General features: G+C 36.1%; 1 protein-coding gene across 6 annotated transcripts in view; it reads left to right on the top strand.

Annotated features, from left to right (window-relative positions):
* Positions 1-20,508, top strand: part of LOC132919332 (uncharacterized) — a 234,315-nt gene that overhangs the window by 202,431 nt on the left and 11,376 nt on the right. For all 6 annotated transcript variants that reach the window (XM_060980864.1, XM_060980863.1, XM_060980862.1 and 3 more), the window contains 2 exons: positions 5,610-5,668; positions 16,793-18,432. In XM_060980864.1, the coding sequence (XP_060836847.1) occupies positions 5,610-5,668; positions 16,793-18,432 (1,699 nt within the window). The remainder of the gene's footprint in view (positions 1-5,609; positions 5,669-16,792; positions 18,433-20,508) is intronic.

Below are 20,508 nucleotides of genomic sequence, written 5' to 3'. Positions count from 1 at the left end.
GGTATTCAAGTTTTTGGCACATATCTTAACCATAAATACTTTTAATTTTTTGCGACTTAAATTGTAGGTACTTTATTTATTATTATACATTAACATAAATTAATTTATATTTCATTATATTATATTTTTATTAGTTATAATATTATTATAAACAAAACTTTCAAAAGCTCTCGGCACACCTAGAGAATGCTCCCGGCAGTTTAAAACAACACATACACTGCAAACCGATATAGTACGATATATTCCGCATCAAGTCCCTCCGCGATCCGGAGATTTGGTTCGCTCATCAAGGGGGTGAACCATCCGCTGACGAGGCAGCGTAACGGGTCGATGTTATTAAAACGGGTACCGTACTATAATATAATATGTATATACAATATACATACACATACACAAACGAACAGACCAAGTTTTTGGCAGGTCTGTAATAAGTATGGGAATGTCGAAATATTTTTCAATTTCCTGGTGACGTCACCAGACGACGACGACGTTCATTAATGCACAATGACACGACAGCGTTTTCTGAAAACACGACTCGTAATGCAAAAAGGGGACTTGACGACGGTGATGTATGTGGGAAATGAGGTTTTATAATATTGTATCGTATACACCACGTGTACTCTTAAAAACTATAAGTATAATATTTCTCTCGTATAACAACCGCGGTTTCGACATTTCAAAGTCATAACCTACACTCCATATTATATATTAAATTACAATCATATTTTGTGTCGTTTGCATTTTTCCTCTTTACTCTGATTAATATTCTAATAATATATTACATATTTACATCATGTCTTAACAAAGTCAGTATAATATTAGAAATTAATTTAACTTGATAACTTGAGATATCTTTAAAATAATAAAATCTACCAACTTTTCTAGTAAAAAATATAAAATAATTTAAATTGTATATCAACGTTTTTAAACTATGTACAGCTTGAGAAAATTTTTTATGAAATTATAACAACACATGATTTATATAAAATATTTTTAAATTAAAAAAAAAAGTATTGGTTAGTCTGCAAGACAATAATACAAAGACTTGAATTATCATATTAAATCCTTTTATAAAGTTCGAAACTTTCACCCTTCGACAGGTATTACTGTTCCGTAAAATATATGAAAATATTTTAAAGAAACTCGAATGTTCGTCAAAAGCATATTTCCATGTGAAAAAAGGGCATGCGGTGATTAATTTTATTCAAATTGGCCTCCGTATTTTCGGGCCAGATATGTGTGGAAACGGCCGGAGCGTAAAATCGTATCTCGCAAATAACCGAAAGAAGCGCGTACGTATAATAATAATAATAACAGCGTAATGACGACTACCGTGTATAGTAGTATATATAATTTGTATTCAATCCTTAGGGTCCTATGTAACGGAACCAGTCATCTGGCAAAGAAAATCTCTTAAAAAGGATTAAATTATTGTCGCGGTATACATGACGGAACTTCTAGATTTGCATAAGGGTGTCAGGTGCGTGCGAATCTGACGTGTTCCCCTTAGACGGTTCTTTTTTTTCATCGTCATCGTTGTAGTCTTTACCTCTACGACGCCCTAATATATATAAGCACGAATAAATATTTTCACAGCAACGTAATCAATTCACATGAGATTACGTGGTAATTCGATAGCGGCATACGTATTTGCGTTTTTCCAATTTCCCGAGACGAATAACTGAAATTGTCAAAAACACAAATCCGAAAACTTCGAATTGCTGTATATTATAAAAAACGGTTTTCGAGCAACGCAAATATACAATAGTCGTTATAGTTATAAGAACTATAGATATCATTATTGTTTGATTAAATGATTTATGTCGTTGGCCCTATGTTATGAGTTTCAAACTTTTGCAAGTATGTAAACATATATAAGAGTAATATCAAAGCATTCAAGCCTAAAATATAGATATAAACGTACACAAATATATAATATAAGTACTACCTCAAATAGGTTGCAATATTGAATATTTAATTTTTAAATATCTAAATCGATAATGTATTATAGATTGAAGTAATAAATTAATTCACATGGATAAAATTAAAAATTAAATTAACAGAATACATAATTTAACATTTATTTTAACCAATACAATTTGCAATTTCAATTATTTTTATCTTACATAGTTATTACGAACTTATATTTATTATTTTCATAACTGCAAGTCAGATCTACCCCGATACACTATCATTTTACTCACTCATAATATATAAAATATATTATATCACATTATATACGTTCTTTTGTTTTTACAATTTGTATAATATTACAATAAAAATGCATATTTTAAGTAATTTACATGACATATTATTTATATTATTCTCATGATCGATGACCAAGCAGACAGCAGGCCATTCATCTAAAACACATAATAATATATAAATGAGATATAAATGCAGTGTATAATATAGGTAGGTACTAGGTACTATACATGGTATAGTTTCGGTATTAAATACTTTACGCGTTATGTATAGATACGCAATATATAGGTAATATAGCTAGGTATAGTTACCAATCGCGTAGGATATTTAATTAATTCGCTTTTGAAGGAAAACGTTTACCGTGGTCATAATAGCGGTGAATGCCGTATAATAATATGTATGCGCAAAGCCTATATTTTCTCGGTTATTCGGGCATATTATATAGGAAGTCACGAGATGGATGAGAAATGACACACGGACCGCGGAGGAAGCGGCGGCGCGGTGGTTTACACGGTCGGTTAACGGTGTAACCACGGCGCAAGCCGGAAAACAGTTGGTCATTAAAGACGGGACGCCCTGCAAAGACGTATCGGTCCCATTAGATCGTCCCGTCGGGGGCGAGGGAGAAGTTTGAAAAGCGGAATTCACTTAGGCAGCGCGGCGGTGTCGGATGGGGAAAATGATGTATCGGTGACGGTGGACTGCGGCAGTGGTGGCGGACACTGTGCACAGTTGGGTCACGTGGAAAACCGTCGATTCTTCATGCCAGCCGACCATCCATCAATTTCCAAAAACACACCACTACCCCCCCCCCCATTACCACGACACCATCACTCAGTAAATTCGTTGTGTCCCTAGTTACCAGATGTCGAATTTCAAAAATAACAGAAAAAAAATCTTATATAAATGTCGATTGTACTCGTATAAATAACACAATGTTATGTATAGGTATGTACCTAACTGTATATAATATATAGTACACAATTCAGGATTGAATTTACGTGTATTATACATGTATAAACACTGTTTTTTTTTTTTAACACTGTTTTTTCAATAACACCACACATTATACTTACACGTGACCGTCGTTTTACATAGGTGTGAATATAGTTAACACGCATAAGCGAGAGCTAAAATCCCCTTTATAGAATTACCAAAATATTACAAAAATTAAAACATATATTTGTGTACCTACATAAATCGTGTATATGTAACATATATAATATGACGATTGTTGAGGACACTTATACGGAATCGTCCGAATGCCATTTTATCATCAGTGTGAGGGATGATTTTACCACCTATTATAATATAATACCTCGCATACACTACAAATTACTATATTATGTCATAACATGATAATATATTGCAGCGATGACGTTTACCCAGCAAGGGATTTTGATATACGTCATATAATAATAATATAACTATCGGAAACACGCGCTAACGTTATACCAAAAACGATTTTCTCGTTTCCAAATTATTATTAACGTAATAACGTCATTATTGTTGTTATTATTGTACACGTCTGGTTTTATGGCAATGCGCATAAAAATCAACAGGAAAGTCCGAAACGTCCTGATGGAGTTTGAAGTCCCGCGTACTGCCCTCGCTGGACCACACAGTCGTAAAGATCGGTTAATACGGCGACGGTTCACCGCGCTCCGGGTCCTTATATATACTGCACTACAGGAAGAAGTCTGGGGTCGAATCCTACACTCGTTTCCTGTACCGACACGTTTTAAAGTGCTGTTTACCGGCGGACAATGGCCGTGTATAATATAGTCTCGGACTTCAGGTCCCGCCGGGATCGTTAGACCGGGCCACAGATTATTTGTTTTTCTACCTCCACATCCGCCTCCACCGAATACGCCCACATAATCACGTTAACATCCCGTTATGTAGGATCCCGTGTGTATACACACACAGACACACAAATATATATATAAATATATGTGTGTGTGGGTGTGGGTGTATATGTGCCGAGCGTAGTATCTTCTCGTTTACCGCACCACTCCGTTACAGATGGTGAAATATACAACCGGGCACCCTCTTACGTATTATTATTTCTTGCTATTTCACTGCAAATACCCGCCTGATTCCCGGTCGTCGTTGTCGCCGTGTATCTCGACAAGGAAAACGAAAAACTTTAGACCGTACCGCAGTGCGTATACGCATATTATACAACCACCGCCGTCGTAGATTTAGATAAAACGTCGTATGTGTACGTTTTATTTTTTTAAATATATTTTACCACTATTTTTTGTATCATCCGTCGTAGAAAAAAATATTGACGATTTTAAACTTAAAAAAAATAGAAACTATTATATATTTATGTGTGTGTGTGTGTGCAGGGAGTTCCCACATGGTATCCGAGATTGTAAAGTTTTAAGTTTTACTACGTTGTATCCGGTACAAGGGGAAAACGACATCCTTCAGTTGCCAACACAACTGCACATCATTTTTAACCCGAATTAAAAAAAAAAAATGTGAAAAATTAGTCACGTCCGGATTTTGAATCGTACAAGCTTTGTCTTCTTTTTGTTGTTCACCCCGTAGACACCGACTGACTGACATTCCGCAGTTTTTTTTTTATCTCACTTTAATTTTTTTTTTAAAAATCACCATCTGTATACGAAATAAAATACCACAAAAACGATCCCTTTATTTTTTGTATTATTTTTTTTAAATGCTTGTCGCGTGGTAAACAATATGTTGGTTTTGTCTGACCGTACAAAAGCACGAATTGTCAAATGTATTTTTTTCACCCTACTTCTAATATTCCTCTGCACAGGGAATGCATATTTTTTTCATCTGAGATTCCAAAACTTGTGGACACTGACGAGTTTGAATTTATACAAGCTTAAATAAACAATCAGAAATTTCATTTATCGTAATGGAAAAAATTTAATCAGTGCATTAGAAACACGACGGGCGCGGCCGTTTATAAAAACGTGAGTTCACTCGTAGAAAGATACAAAAATTATAAAAATTTTGTCAATATCATATAATATATAGATTATAAGTCACGTTACAGACGTTCCAAATTGTCTCAGTGTATTTGAAAAATTTATTGAATAATTTTCAATCGCCAATGATGTATAAACAAGACATTCGCGGGCTCGCTTAGTAAGTTTAAGCTGTTTAGATTTAACGAAAACTAATAATATATGCGATCACTAGATCGCGGTTGGAAATTGTTTTCTGTCGTTCACATTTAGACGGAAGAGTTAAACCATTCAGAGTTTGACGGATGGAATGGCCCCTCTATACATATAATATAGTTTACTAAAATATCATCAATCACCCCGGACGTTCAACCAGATCTTGATTACAAATTTAAAACTTAAAAGTCATTAACCGTTTTGGTAAAAATATTTACAGTTTTTCATTTTTTTTTTCAGGAAGAAAAACTACCAACTAATGGCGTGGGGTATGCGGCCCATCAGGTCGATGGACAAATGTAAGTGTAGTATTTTTATATTGTTTTTTTTTTTTTTAAACGCGTTTTTGTTTTGTACTTTCAAGGGGAAAATTATTGGGAAAATTCGTCGCGAGATTTACGGTCTCTTTTAAGCCTCTGGTACTTTTTCGCTCGTATTTTTATTTCATTTTTTCGCCTTACAGACCCGGTCCTGGAGGTTAACATCGATTTTTTTTAATCATAATTCTACACGGAAGCCGATTAAGCACACGTGTTGCCCAGTGCAATAGGGTGGGTGGTAAATGACGGGCCTTGGGGCTCCTTGGAGACACATAAGACACCGGGATAAAGGGAACTTTAAAAAAACGAGACAACCGGTGGGGGACATTAATAAACTTTACGGCACTTTTAGACTCAGTCCCGAGCTTTATTACCGCAAGTAAAAAAAAAAACGACATCCACAACAATCTTTTTTATTTGTTCTTGTCTGTAATTTTTTACTTTTACTTTTTTGTTTATTCTTTTTTCCAAATAATTGTATTATCTACGTAGGTTATGGTCTTTTATATGTAGGTATAATATAACTAATATTAATATTATATAGATATAGTCGATTAAAGGCGAGGGGGGGGAATTTCACTAACATATAAATAACCTGTATCGAATATTCGGATAATTGCAAACTAAGTATGTGCGTACATTTTTTCGGTACTTATTTGACCACCGTTCTATTTTCGTAGCTGAAATAAAAAATAACCCCCCGGAGGGGGTGAGAGAGTATAAACTCTAATGCTGTCGAGATGATAAGGAAAACACGAGGGACAGCCGGCCGGCCCTAAACAAATTTATGGCCTTCTGGACCGTTGGAATTATTTCGTCTGGAGGGAAGAATCTTGTATTACATTATTATTATTGCGTTCTGCTGCCTTGTCCGTAAATCTGACCGCAAAACGCATTTCCACAGCTGTAACCACAATAATCATCTCATCTCGGGTGGGCTTTCCCCCTTTCTATCTATTGTTATTATTTTTTTTTTACTCTGTATAAAAAAAATATAAATAAACAGAGAACGCGCAATTATGGAGCTGATAACGTCAGAAAGCTGGGAAATACATCAAAAATCCTATAAATCCGTTACGTCTGTATTTATATCGAGTATCTTTTATTTTTACATCGGCAATAAATTGGAAAACTGACCGCATCACTATATGTACTGTGTAGTAAAGTTTTTAATACACTCTTCGAAGTATTGTTATATGACTCCGAACACTATATAACACACTAAGTTGATAATATACTAAATAGAATGTATGATATACGGACAAACACACCGTGAAAAAGCTTATTTTTATTTTAAATCATTTTATATGTATGGAAAATGAACAATCCCAATTTTATTTCCCCGTTCGCCCTTCATCAACTGTATAACACGTATATTAAAAATCCGATTATTATCAACGTTAATCAAGTAAATTTATGTTCTAATGATTTTATCTTAACATATTTGCATAACTATAATAAGAACTATATGTTGATGGTTATTATATATATATATATATGCGGATTAAAATGTAATAATATACTTAGCGTTTTACTCACTCAACATGTAAATTAAAATGAATATAGGGATCTTATTATATATTATATAAAGTCTATTGCGTGAAACTTGTACGCACTGTTCAAGAGCTGTGTAATAGAACTTAGATCATAAACTTAGACACGCCAACGGAAATTCTAATTCATAACCCTCTTCTCATTTACAATTCAATTACTTGAATACATAAGTAAAACACATATAAACGCGTAGTATAATAATAATAATGCCATAGTTGTAATTTGTACAAACGTATAAGAGATAATTGTTTTTAGATAATATGATATATTTTCTCGTTGTATAAATTTTAAACATTAATACATATTACATATTAATGTAATATTATATTTTATTTTAAATTTTGAAGTGAAATTGGATTAACATTGATAAAATATAATATACTCTGGGGTTATATTTAGAATTGTATTGTAAATAATATGTCCCGCTAGTGACGCGTTCGGTATTAATGGAGGTGTTGTGTCAATGTAGAGGTCAACGTGACAAAAAAAATGTCATTATGCTGAGTTTTTTTTTTACAATGCACACATACACCATTCATATTATTCTCAGACCGTGAAGTATTCATTACACTCAGGCATCCTTTTACATTTTTCATTATTGTGTTGCGATTTTTTTTTTTTAATGAAAAACAACGTCCGTCGACCCGTCTTGCCAAATTATTATATTAAAAAATAATCATAAAAAAAATCATGAAATTAGGGGTTGTGACTTGGCGCCCCGTGTTTTTAACCATCATCCCTCACGTCCCCAAAGTTATTTATATTTTTCGACGGACAAACGGGCGCCACGAGGAAGAAAAAGGATTGGATGTAAAGGGGTGTGCTGGGATGAAAAAAATATTGTTATAGACACGAGGAGAGGTGTGAGTGAGCTTGGGAAAAAAAAATAAAAAAAACAACGACAACAATGACGACATCGACCGCAGAGGCTAAAAATTAATGCGTTAATTACTGTTGGAAAACAAAATTGGAATACCGTGTTGGGAGTGTGTCCCGACCAATTCCCCTGTAGGAAAGGTACCGTTACCAGTGATAGGGTTAGCGAATGAGACTGTAATAGAACGACATATATGTAAAATATTATACGTGATGTATATGCATATTATATTATATACAATAAATGATTTTGGATATATTTCTTTCTCATAAATTATCGTTTTATCCCGCATTGACCGTATTAGTATTAATGAATTGCACGCCACGAGAGTTTTAAAATGTGGAAAGGATTTTCAAATTTTTTTTTTTTTTATAAAATATCATAGCTGGTACAAAAAATGTCACTTACCTAAATACATAGATGAATTCGTACATATACAAATCGATGGTTTTTGTACTGGTTTCTTTTTTGGGACAGTTTATAGGCCGCGGTATGAAGTGTTTTAAAAATGATATTATTCAAAACGAGATTTCTAGTTATTTTCTTATTTCTTATGGTAACGAAATAATGCCGACCACCCTCTGTCTTTTTATGTTTCCTGTATTATTTTATTTAAATTATAATTTTTCTTTTCCTCTCATCAAAGTGGCTATTTCAGAAACGGCTATCTCGGAGAGTGTTAAAAAAATGAGTTTCATTACCTGCGTATGATTGCAACGTGAGGGTGGGTTGCCAGTGTCTGAATTTTAGGGTGAAGAATAAAGTATATAAGGACGATAGAAGGAGAGTGAGAGAGTTAGATAGAGAATATGAAAAAGAGAAACATCCGTTTCCCTCAGGTTCTTCGTCGCAATAACAATAAAAAATAAAAAGAAGAAAAAACGAATAATATTCATCCAGAGGTAAAAACCGGCACTGGCGGCCCTTTGCGTTTCGGATTAAGAACGAAAATTAAAAGTTTAATTCAGCTTTATAGAAAGAAATGTAATGAAAAGGCAAGCGAAAACGGCGGGGAGAATGAAAAGCTATTTTTACAGGGGTAGTACGTGAATTGGCGAGCTTGTATCGTTATTCGACCAACTAATCTAGTAGTACTTCAAACGAATTCCTCTTTTTTTTACCAAACAAGTTTTTTTTTTTATGACTTTGACAAACAATCTACCTGCTGCTACCTTTTATTATTACTATTTAAAACGGCGCGTTTTTGTAAAAATAAAATATTTTTATTAAAAAAAAAAAAGCCAGTTTTGCTATGCATACTCGCGTGTTATGTCAAATGAATTCTGAACATAACAAATTGCTTTGTATGGTATTTGGTTTAATTTTTTTTCTTTATGATATTTTACATCATATTATTTTTAAAATAATATTTATGTCATGGCAAAATTGTAATTAAATTAAACAAAAAAAAAAAAACCAACCCCGAACATAATAATATATTGTACGCGTGCTTTATTGCTGCGCTCAACTACACTCACAGCTACTAAAACGAAATTCGACTGTTTACGAGATATTAAAAACGGTATAGCACGACTGTGTGCGCGTTTGTAGTTTTTACCATCGTAATACGTGGTACATCGCTGACATCGTATTATTATTATTACAGTGTCATAGTCGTATATGCAGTCTCGACGGAACATTTAATATAGCGGTGGTCTCTATCTGACCAAACAAACGCCGAGCGCTTATCACGGTATTTTAAAGTATTTCGGTCGCGCGCAACGTAAACCTGGTGCGTAGGTCTTATCATACCTTATACGTATTTACTATAGAAAACTCGCTCCGGCAGTAGTGTACGGATGCGATAAATGCCGAGAATTTATCTTTTTTTCCTGGAGAGAGTCTTAAAGACGTTCGATAACCGAGACGCGAGTCTTACTCGTCGCCATGTCCGTGACCTATAGCAGCATACAGATAAAATATTATATAAGCCACTAACGCCGCCGCCGCCTACGACGCCGTCGTCCGGTCTACAGGAGATACGCGCGCTATTATCCGGAGAGGCCATCGGCTACGCTGTCCAGACAAACTTCGGACCGGAAAGTTTATCGGTCCCTCCGCCTCCTGCCGCGCGCAAACATCGCGCAATACTGTCCGCGTTTTACACTAAATATATATATATATATATACACGTTGCAATAATAATATAATATGTGCTCTATCGTAAAACCATTTCCAATGGTCGCGGTGAATCCGCGATCGGATCGGATCGAAAACTCAAGTGAGCCCGCAGAGAGAAGGAGAACGCATAGGGCAAAACTAATAAACCGCTATTCTGCTATACCTCTCCCCACCACCGCCGACCGTCCTATCGCATATATATATATATACACGCGCGAGTTTGTCCGATCGACCCCAACGCCGCCGATACAATCGCGAGCACATAAATCCTTCATACACCTGAAGCAAAATAACTTTGTGTGACCCCATACGCGCGACAGGCTGTGCAACTCACGCGATATGTATAATGCGCATATATATATATATGTGTGTGCGTATAAGGTCGGTGGATGTTAAGTCGCGCGCTGTTTTCGTGCGTGAAGAGGGGGTGGTGGTCGGAGAAGAGAGGGCGACCGAGAGGAGTCTGCGTGTCCAAATCCCAAATCGAGATTAAACCGTCGTCGTCGTCGGTGCGTTTTCTTTGTGCGCATATATATATATATATAAACATATTATATATTGCCAAGCGGCCACGAAGAGGTTTATAAATCAAGACACCATATCGGGCTGTAGTATTGGGGTGAAACTCCACCACCGGCCCTCTTGTTAAAAGGTCGGCGGAGGTAGAAACGGCGCGCGAGTTCTTTCCGCTACCAACAACGACGACGACGACAACGGCAGTGGCGGCGGCGGCGGCGTGGCGCAGCAGTGGCCACCACCTCGGTGGTCGTAAATCAGAGTCCCGCGCGCCGTTGGGGGGGACTATATACGCTTATATAAGGCGCCGCCGGTAGATTAAGCTCGAACCTTCCTTCCTGCAGAACGGTTTTTATTCAAAGACGTTTTATTCAAAATAGAAGCAAAAACCATCTGATTCGGACGATTTCTATACTCCACCGCACTTGCCGCCGACGTACTAACGAATAAAAACGGTCTTCCGTTCTTATTTATTATTTTTTTTTCACCAAACAAACATTTGATTGCATTTCAGGTTACCATTCCGGTGGCCGAACGTTTTTATCAAACATTCGCACTCGTCCATATCATTGAGTCTACAGTTACACTACACATATATTATGTTGGATCTATTTATTCTGATTTATATTTTAAAAAACCCGGACGTTTGATTCACGTGAATAATATTAAAAATTCAGAAAATTCGTTACTCACGGTGAATAAACGTATCATTAATTACGTGTTTTATTTTACACACTAATGCGCGAATACTTGCTTGCAATATAGTATCACAAGTACTTATACATTTATATTAGTTGCAATTGAATTTTGAAAAAGAATCGTCCGATATTTTTTATTATTTTATTAGTATCATTATTTGAACCGTCCATCCCCAAGCCGTTAAATTCGATAAAAAAAATATTATTCCAGTACGCACGTCGACTACCGTAAAAACGACTGTGGAAACGACCATAATAGTAATAATAACAATAACAATAATAATATTATTATTTGAGCTTTACTGTATATTATATAGTAGCCATTGCTCAACAACGGAGGGTTAACGTACTTAACAGCCCTACGGGTGACCACGGCCTGTTTTTATCTTCACTGATATATAATAACGACGTTACGATGATGATATCAGGCGGCACATTTCCGGGCGGTCGGATCCCCCTCCCCCCTTATAGGAGCTGTAAACCAAGAGTGGTTCGGGGAGACGGTTAATGTCGGCTATCGTGCGCCCGGCGCGTCCAAGCATGTCCTGACTTGTTGCACAATCGTCACGTTTTTATGTGATAAAGAGTAAAAAAAATAACATAGAAAACAAACCAAATTCTCCGACCGACTAAACGATGTAGGCATATGTATAGAGTAAATGTGTATTGGAGGAGGGCTATAAGTTCTCACTAATTATTATTTTTTTTTTGTGAGTATTTCGGTACGTACGTCTAAAATGTTCACTTATTTCATGAACAGTGTGAAGTAATTTACTTTATACAAATATGCGATTCCATCATTTGGAGTCCTTACTATAATTCAGAATGCAATAACTCGATTAAACAAGTTCAAAAACCACGTCCTGAAATGTATTGCTTTTAAACTAAATCTCACTTTAGAACTACATAACTATACTTCAATCCGCGCACAACTGGACTTGCCCACCTAAGTCACCCGTCGTGAAACGGTTTTTATATTGGTTCCTATACAATCTTATCGATGGTCACATTAACCCTCCATACTTATTAGATCATAACCAGTTCAAATTCTACTTTATCATCATACATTATAAATCTCCATTGTTTTTCTACGTCCCATCTCATAATTCGCAATGGCTCTATTTTCGGAAATATTTTTGCAAATGTCGATTGCCGCTAAACGTAATAATTATTTATTTGATGTGGTTCATTGTGGTTTCGGGGTTGCGCGTATCTACGAGTACGTGTTTGTCAGTTGTACGATTTTTCTTTTTTTTTTTTCTTTACCACGGAGATATATGAGCGATAAGTTGTTGTCATGACTTTGGAATTAAAACGTCATGACGGTAATACGTTAATAATAGGATACAAAATACCGTTCTAGGGGTGGGTATTATGGAGGGAGGACCGTTTTGAATGATCATTGCCGCCGCGTCAGTTAATGTAGTGTTGACATGCACTCGGCGGCGGGCTCTGCACCACACCTATATATATATATAGGTAAGCGTCGTGTCGCGCGGCAAACCGTACCGGCGGCGGCGTGTTTACTAGCGTGACACTACATCATCGGTGAGGTATCTATAATAGATATATACATAAATGTTGTTTGTGCATTTAAATTGTATTATTATTATATTATTGCTCTATGATAATGTATATATTAGAACTGTGCGATAACAATAAAAAATATTAAACCGTTTTTCTTGCCATCTAAATAACGAAAAAAAGACATTATAAAACGAAAATTACCGGTTGAAGTGAATAGTCAACGACAGAAAAAGACCCATCGGCGAAACGCGATTCTATAATGCTGACATTTTGGAAGCTCTCCTGTTTCGAGTGCACGAGAGCTGCGAGCCGGTAGGTAGTAATTACGCTGCCTAGAAATCGTAATAATAATGTTTAATATTTTAATTGATCGTTTTCTTAATTGCTCGTCGTTGCCTTTGAAATGTAAACCAGCGTTGGCAATATAATTGTTATATTCTGTAAATATAAATAAGAGCACACCTCCAAACTTATCTATAACTGTATCCATAAAAGAAACGTATATCAATCCAAAATGTAATACACAAAACACATAGATAATTACGAAAACTGAAAAAAAGTATATAGTATACATTATGTCTGTAAAATACTAAAATATCGTTTGTCCACAGCATTAAAAAAAATATTAAATAAACCATTATTTATTACAAATAAAACTTTGATCACCTGTGGTACTCCACTCCGCTTATTTAAGCTTAATAACGTTATTAGTTTATTAATTATAACTTATAAGTAATTAACAACTGGTTTAAAATTTCATTTTTATATATCAAAATTATTAAAAATATTCAAAACATAATAATAATACAATAAATTAGATACTCATAAAATATAAAAATTGAAAAGAAATTAAAAATGTTCATTTATTTAAAAATTTAAAAAGAATATAAATATTTTTCGTAATCGTATAATATAATCTTAAATTAATAAAATTACTGTATAATATATTATATATATTGTTCAAAATCTAATCACTAATATATTAATAATCAATCTCAAGAAAGTGTTTTGATTTTGCTAACACACACTTTATAATATAAGTAAAGATATATAATGTTATTAATACGTATAATATTTACGTATAGAATTTTTACCTAACAATAAATTTATTTTATTCAATCTATCGCTTCAGAAGAAGTCGATTGTTATTATTTAATTTTTTTTTCATTTAACTAAAATTAATAATTTATCATAAGGTAGGAGAAGGGGATTGAAACGTCTAGAGATTTGAAAACTTTTTTTTAATGGGGTCCGTCCGTACTCGTGACGCGACAACCATAAAAAATTCATTTTTTTTTTTGTTTTTTTGTTCATCGTGAGACCGTGTTATATTATTATACGGTCCGGGGAAAAGATCGCTCGCGGTTATATCACGTGGAGCGAGGACCGACCGACGAGGGACATACTCGATCCGCAGCAAAAGCACGACTGAACATAAGCCCTGCTTTCGTATCCCCTTTCGAAGAGCGCGGTGCAGCGGAACGCGTTTTTCGTGTATAATACAGTATTATACGTCCCTGGCCCACAATAATCATAATAATAACGACACGACAGTGGTGGTGGTGGGAAACACACGAGACCTGCAGCAAGACCGATTTGTCAGCATTATCGAAACGACTCAGAGACCGCGTATATAATATATATATATATATAATGCATGTTTAAGTTTAACGTTTTCAAGTGCAAATAATTATTATTCACATCCGCAATACCCTCGATTCAGTTTCAAAATTATCCACAAAAACACGTATATGTGTATAATAAATACATATTATACATATATTGGCTGAATTTATTTATTTATACATTTATATAAAAGTTGAATCCAATTCAAAATATTTTATATAATGAACAAACCAAAATTTTTAAGTATTCCAGTGACGGTAAAACTTTTTAAAAACAATAGTAAAAAGATGTCATTGAAATAATATAGTAAAAATAACAAACTAAAAGTAGCAACACTTATAATAGTAATAATAAATAAAGCGAGGAATGATGAGTCCTCGTTGGCCAGCTTCGTCATCCTGTGAAAAAGATTATTCCTAAAATAACTTTTAGTGAAAATGAAATAGATAATGAATGGAAATATTGAAAATTCAGAGGAAGGGCGGGGAAATTTTATATTACTCAATATGATCATCTATATCGGACGATAAAACACAAGATTACACCTAATCCTCTATTGTGCCTATGCCTTTAAATATTAAAAATTGGTTTACACGGTAAAAACAAACATTTTGTGACAGGTGTTGCACATGTAAAATAATAATAGCATTAATGATTTAGTTCGATTATCATTTATTGATGTTCGTTTTATTATTGTAGACAATGTTATAACATAGGTAGAAATACTTTAATATGACTATCTATTTTAACCAATCATCTATTTATTCTATAATTATACATAGTACTAATTAACTTTCATCTTTCTTAACAATATTTTAAATATATATTACATGTATATAATATATGTACTTCTTATATTATAAGTTATCTGTATTATTCATACATACTTATTATAATACATAAAATATCACGCGTGCTGTGCAGGCCGTTTAAATGCCCGTTATTTGATTTCTGTATATAATATCTCTCAAACAAACCCTTTTTTGCCCATTGTCTGATAATAATTTAGTATTTTACTATATATATAAATACACTTTCTTATTGCTACACCCTCCACGTATACTACCCCGCAATCGCCATTCGCCACCGTTAGGCCTTTCGAATGTATCACCGCGGTATTATTAAGTATAGCTATACATTTTTCCTCTCTCTTATTAATTTAAAAGTCAGCAAGCGATTTTTAATTAAAAAAATACTTAACGAGCCGAGAAAAACGGATCTTTGGCAAATTAAACAACAGATTGACGGCGGACGTGAAAGAAGTGGAAAAGAACGCGTTATTGGTATTTTTCCTCCCTCGTCGTAACATAATTATTGATAAAACAAAAAAAAAGTAACCGATCGAGATCGTGTACAGCAGTCAATTAAAATTTGAGATGGGTAATAAATAATAACGAAAATAATAATTAAAAAATACACGTGACGTTTCGTTATTGGATAAAAACGTAAATAACTAATAAGTATACGAAATGTATTATACTTTACGAACGAAGCGTAAATACAAAATACATAAATATTATTCCAACATAATAATATGCGACGACTGTGTACCCCCCCCCCCCAACCCATCAGACCGTATTGTTTCAATGCAATTCAGTAAAATCGTACTTATCATTATACTGTTCATCATATCACAATAGGTAGTATTATTATGTTATGAACTGACAAATTAAATTTTAAAGAAAAGTGTCATTTTTTATTTATTTATTTGTTTTAACATTAAGAGTTTTTACAATACATAATTATTAACAAATTAATTGTTTTTAGTTAATATCATCAGATTTTGATGATCACGTAACACGTTGAGAAAATCTGCAGTTGTTATCTACAAATAAAATATTCACTATTATTTTTGAGATTTGCTATAGTTGATAACATATATAATGGCGTGTTTTAATGCCAAACTGATGAGGTGAAATTCTTTTTAAATAGGGTCTCATTTACGTGTATATAATGCCTAATGCCTTTGATTAAGTAATAAACGCTTTTGATATTATGTTATAACTAGGGATGGGGCATATTTAAATTGAGTCAAACTCGGATCCATTTTTTACTCATATGTATTTTTTATGTCTTGAGTTCGAGAAGTTCCATTCCCGGTTATAACGCTCAGGCGTGAAAATAAATTATTATAATAACGCATTTTAATAATTGTTATTAATTATATATACGTCGTGTACGCAGGTCGACGTCAAAACGCAAGTCATCGGGTGACGGAGCGGCGGCCTGCAACAAGGCCCAGTCAACCGTGGACGAGACGTTCGCGCACAAAAAAAGGAGACGAGCGCTGAAACAGATGCAAGAGGTGGCCGCGGACAAGGACAACAACAAAGGCTCGTCAGAACAGCAGCAACAAGATAACAACAACGGTGGCGGCAGTGCGGCGGCGCAAAAGACAATGGTGCTGCCGAAGAAACGACCGCTGGCCGGTCAGCCAGCCACCGGGACAGCCACAGCGGCCGGACAACAGACGGCCGCTGCCGTGACGAAAAAACAGGCAAAGGCCAGCGGCGACGAAGCGGTGGACGACGAAACACTCATACGCGAAACGGAAGCGGCGCTTAAGAGCCTATCGGGCGGGTGGCCGGGCGCGCGGCACTCGTTTTACCGGACAGGACACGACGATGACCGGTACGAGTCGCCGGCGTTCGTCAACCTGTTCGACGAAAAAAAAATCGGCAACGGCAGCGGTGCTCATCCGCCGCCGCCAACGGCCACCAGAGTGGACGAGAACAAGAACAACACGAGCGACGAAAAACCGACGCAGCCACAGCCGCCGCAACAACAACGCCGCGACATCGATCACATTTTGCTCAACAAAATCGATAAAGAGTGCGAGCACAACAAAAAACCGGACAAATACGCTCCGTCCAAATACGAACCAGACTTTAACGAACTGGTAGACGATTCGTCGGACGAACTCGAGATCGATATGTCGGCCGACGGCGGCGGTGGCGACGGCGGCTGCAGTGGCGACGACGACAGGGGCGACGGTGGTGGCGGCGACGACGATGACGACGACGACAACGACGACGACGACGAGAGCGGTGGCTGCGGCGGACGCGGCCGCGGCAGAGGTCACGCCGGTGGTGACCGGCTTCGGCGCAAGATGGACGTGGACCGCCGGAACAACAACAGTCACGTGCGCCCCAACGAGATGATGACTTCTCTGAAGTCCGAGACCGAGTCGTCGTCGTACGACGCGTACCTGATGGACAAGACGGCGTTCTCTGCGTTCCGGCCGGTGGCCAGCGGTGTCGTCGGTGAGCCCAAAGACCCGACCCGCCTGGACCTACCCACCGCAGTCGGCGCGGCCATGTCTCCACTGGGACCGTACCCGCCGGCCGGCGCCACTTTCGTGGTCGGTTACACAGTGCCCGGTGGCGGGCTCGTGTCCAACGGCGTCTCGGCGGCGGGCGGCGCAGGACACGGTTCACCGGTCAAACATTTATTGGCCAGCGGAAACGCAGTAGGTGGCAATGGCGGTTCGGTAACGCCGGTCAAGCCTGTTTGCGTGAAATTGGAGGACGACGGATGCAGCAATAACGCGGCCGACTGCAAAACGGACGGAGCCGCCATCAAGATGGACTCGCCCAGTCCGCTATCCAAGCAATACACCATACTTCAGCCGGCTGGAGCCGATTCTAGGGCGGCTTCCGCGCTCCAAGACGTAGCCAGGGAAGGCGTGCTAGGCGCTTCAGTGGTGAGCGCGGCGGGTGGCGATGGCCTGTCGCCGAGGATGACGTCCGGCGGCGGCACGCCAAAACTGCTTCTCGATCCAATGGACAGTGGAATGATGCTACCCGGATGCATGAACAACAAAGGTAAGCAACGATAAACGATACGGTTTACGGGCTCGTCGTCATTAGTGGCGGAGACAACCAGGACGTGGCGCGCGTTATTATCGTTTGGATCCCCCACGTACGCCCCCGCGCGAATCCTGTCGCAATTTAATACTAATTAACATTCAAGGAGGATAGCGATGTCGGTCGACGTTGTTGACAATAATGTCGTCGTCGCACTGTACAGCAGCCGTGTAATAGTCGCGAGTGGTCGGGGTCACCGTCGGGGGGTGGGCGGGCTTAAGAGGGCATCTCCACGCCGATCACGTGCCGACTTAACCCCAAACGCAACGAACGGGTACGAGTTGTTAACACTGCTCTCACCCGCCGTCCCTCCTGCATAACCATCACCATGCCCGTCTTAGCACTATTTTATTATAAATACCCACACCGCTGTACCCACTACTGTACACAGAGCTGCAGTCTCTTAATACTTGTACAGAGTACGCACGCGATGCTCGCCAGTTTCCGTTTCATCGACTTCCTCTGTCGTCGACGTCGTCGTTGTCATTCTTTCTCTTTTACTCTTTCTCTTTCCTTCTTGCACACAATTCTCTTCCTCTCCATCCGCTTCCTCCTATAGGATTTATCGCGTGTTCAACGTACGTATATTATTATACTACCGCATGCACGCCACTCGTTCGGCATAATATATATGTTATTGTCTCACCCGACAAACTTCGAGATAACTTATACGCGCTCGACGACAATTTCGTCCGACTGCAGTTACGATATTTTGATTTTTAAACCGTCCATAAATACGATTTATTGTATTATTACGCGTTGATATTAGCCACTGAAACCTTATCTATTTCTGACTAAGCTTAATCGCAAGCATACGAGTATATTTATGAAGTTTATTATAATTATAATATTAGTGACTCAAGTAGCTTAGATTCAAATTAATTATATGTATTTAAAAATTACCACCTTTATACCTAATAATAGCCTAATGTTTGGTTATAAGAAAAAAATAATTCAGTTATTACTTACAAAAAAGCCGTTTAATATATATTATATTTTAGTATAATACCTTTAAAAAATTGTTTAATAACATATAAAAAAAAATTGTTGATAAATACAACCATGACTATATAAATTATAGGTACATACGTTTATAGACCATAATTAGTCATTTAAATATTAGATATTTAATTTATAGTATGGCTATTTAAGTTTAAACTCACATAACTTTAATATTTAAAAAAAAATTAGATAACAACTAAAAAATATTACTAAAATACAATACTTTAAACTCCTTTTGGTATTATAATAAATAATTGGTGTGATAATAAATGTTTTTCAAACACCATCCAAGATTTCAATGTTGTAAGAAAACATAATATAATATTAAGCTATTACAAGTTCTCAATTACTTTATATAAAGAATGAATTTTAATAATCTAAATCTGTAATAATATTTAAAATATTATTTTATTATTATATTATACATGTACCTATAACCTTATACTAGTACGTTAATATTTTAAAAAAATTATAATAAATATTTTCCTATACAACTTTATAAATTAATTTAACACAGATACTTTTATTGGATATGTTCATAGTCGTTTAATCTGAAATATAATTATTATTGTTTGATGTCATTCTCGTAGGTATAGTTAAATTAATGAACTATAATGCTACCTGAATTTATTAAACTTTAAGAAATTCAATCAATAACATTACCTATTATAATTTGAAATATGTTACAAAAATAAATGCGAACATTTGTCAAACCAATCATCAATAATTTGATTAGCTGTTTTGATGTACCATAAGTGTAATAAATTACGATTTTATGGAAAATAAAATCTATAATCATACCGTAATAGATTATTATAATAATATATTATATATGTTCATTTACTATATCTTATTTTCATTCTCAATATTATTGCTTATCTATCCATAAAGTTTTCTCCTTTTAGCGCCATTTGGAATATGGCCATCGATGTGTATATTTTTTAATTATAATTTTTTTAGACGGCGACAGAGCGTTAAAACGATGCATTTTTAATTAAAAACAAGGGAATTATAAATAATATCTCGTAAAAC

This window comes from Rhopalosiphum padi, chromosome 2 (genome assembly GCF_020882245.1).
Source record: "Rhopalosiphum padi isolate XX-2018 chromosome 2, ASM2088224v1, whole genome shotgun sequence".
Lineage (NCBI taxonomy): Eukaryota > Metazoa > Arthropoda > Insecta > Hemiptera > Aphididae > Rhopalosiphum > Rhopalosiphum padi.
This window is presented reverse-complemented; position numbering and strand designations above follow the sequence as displayed.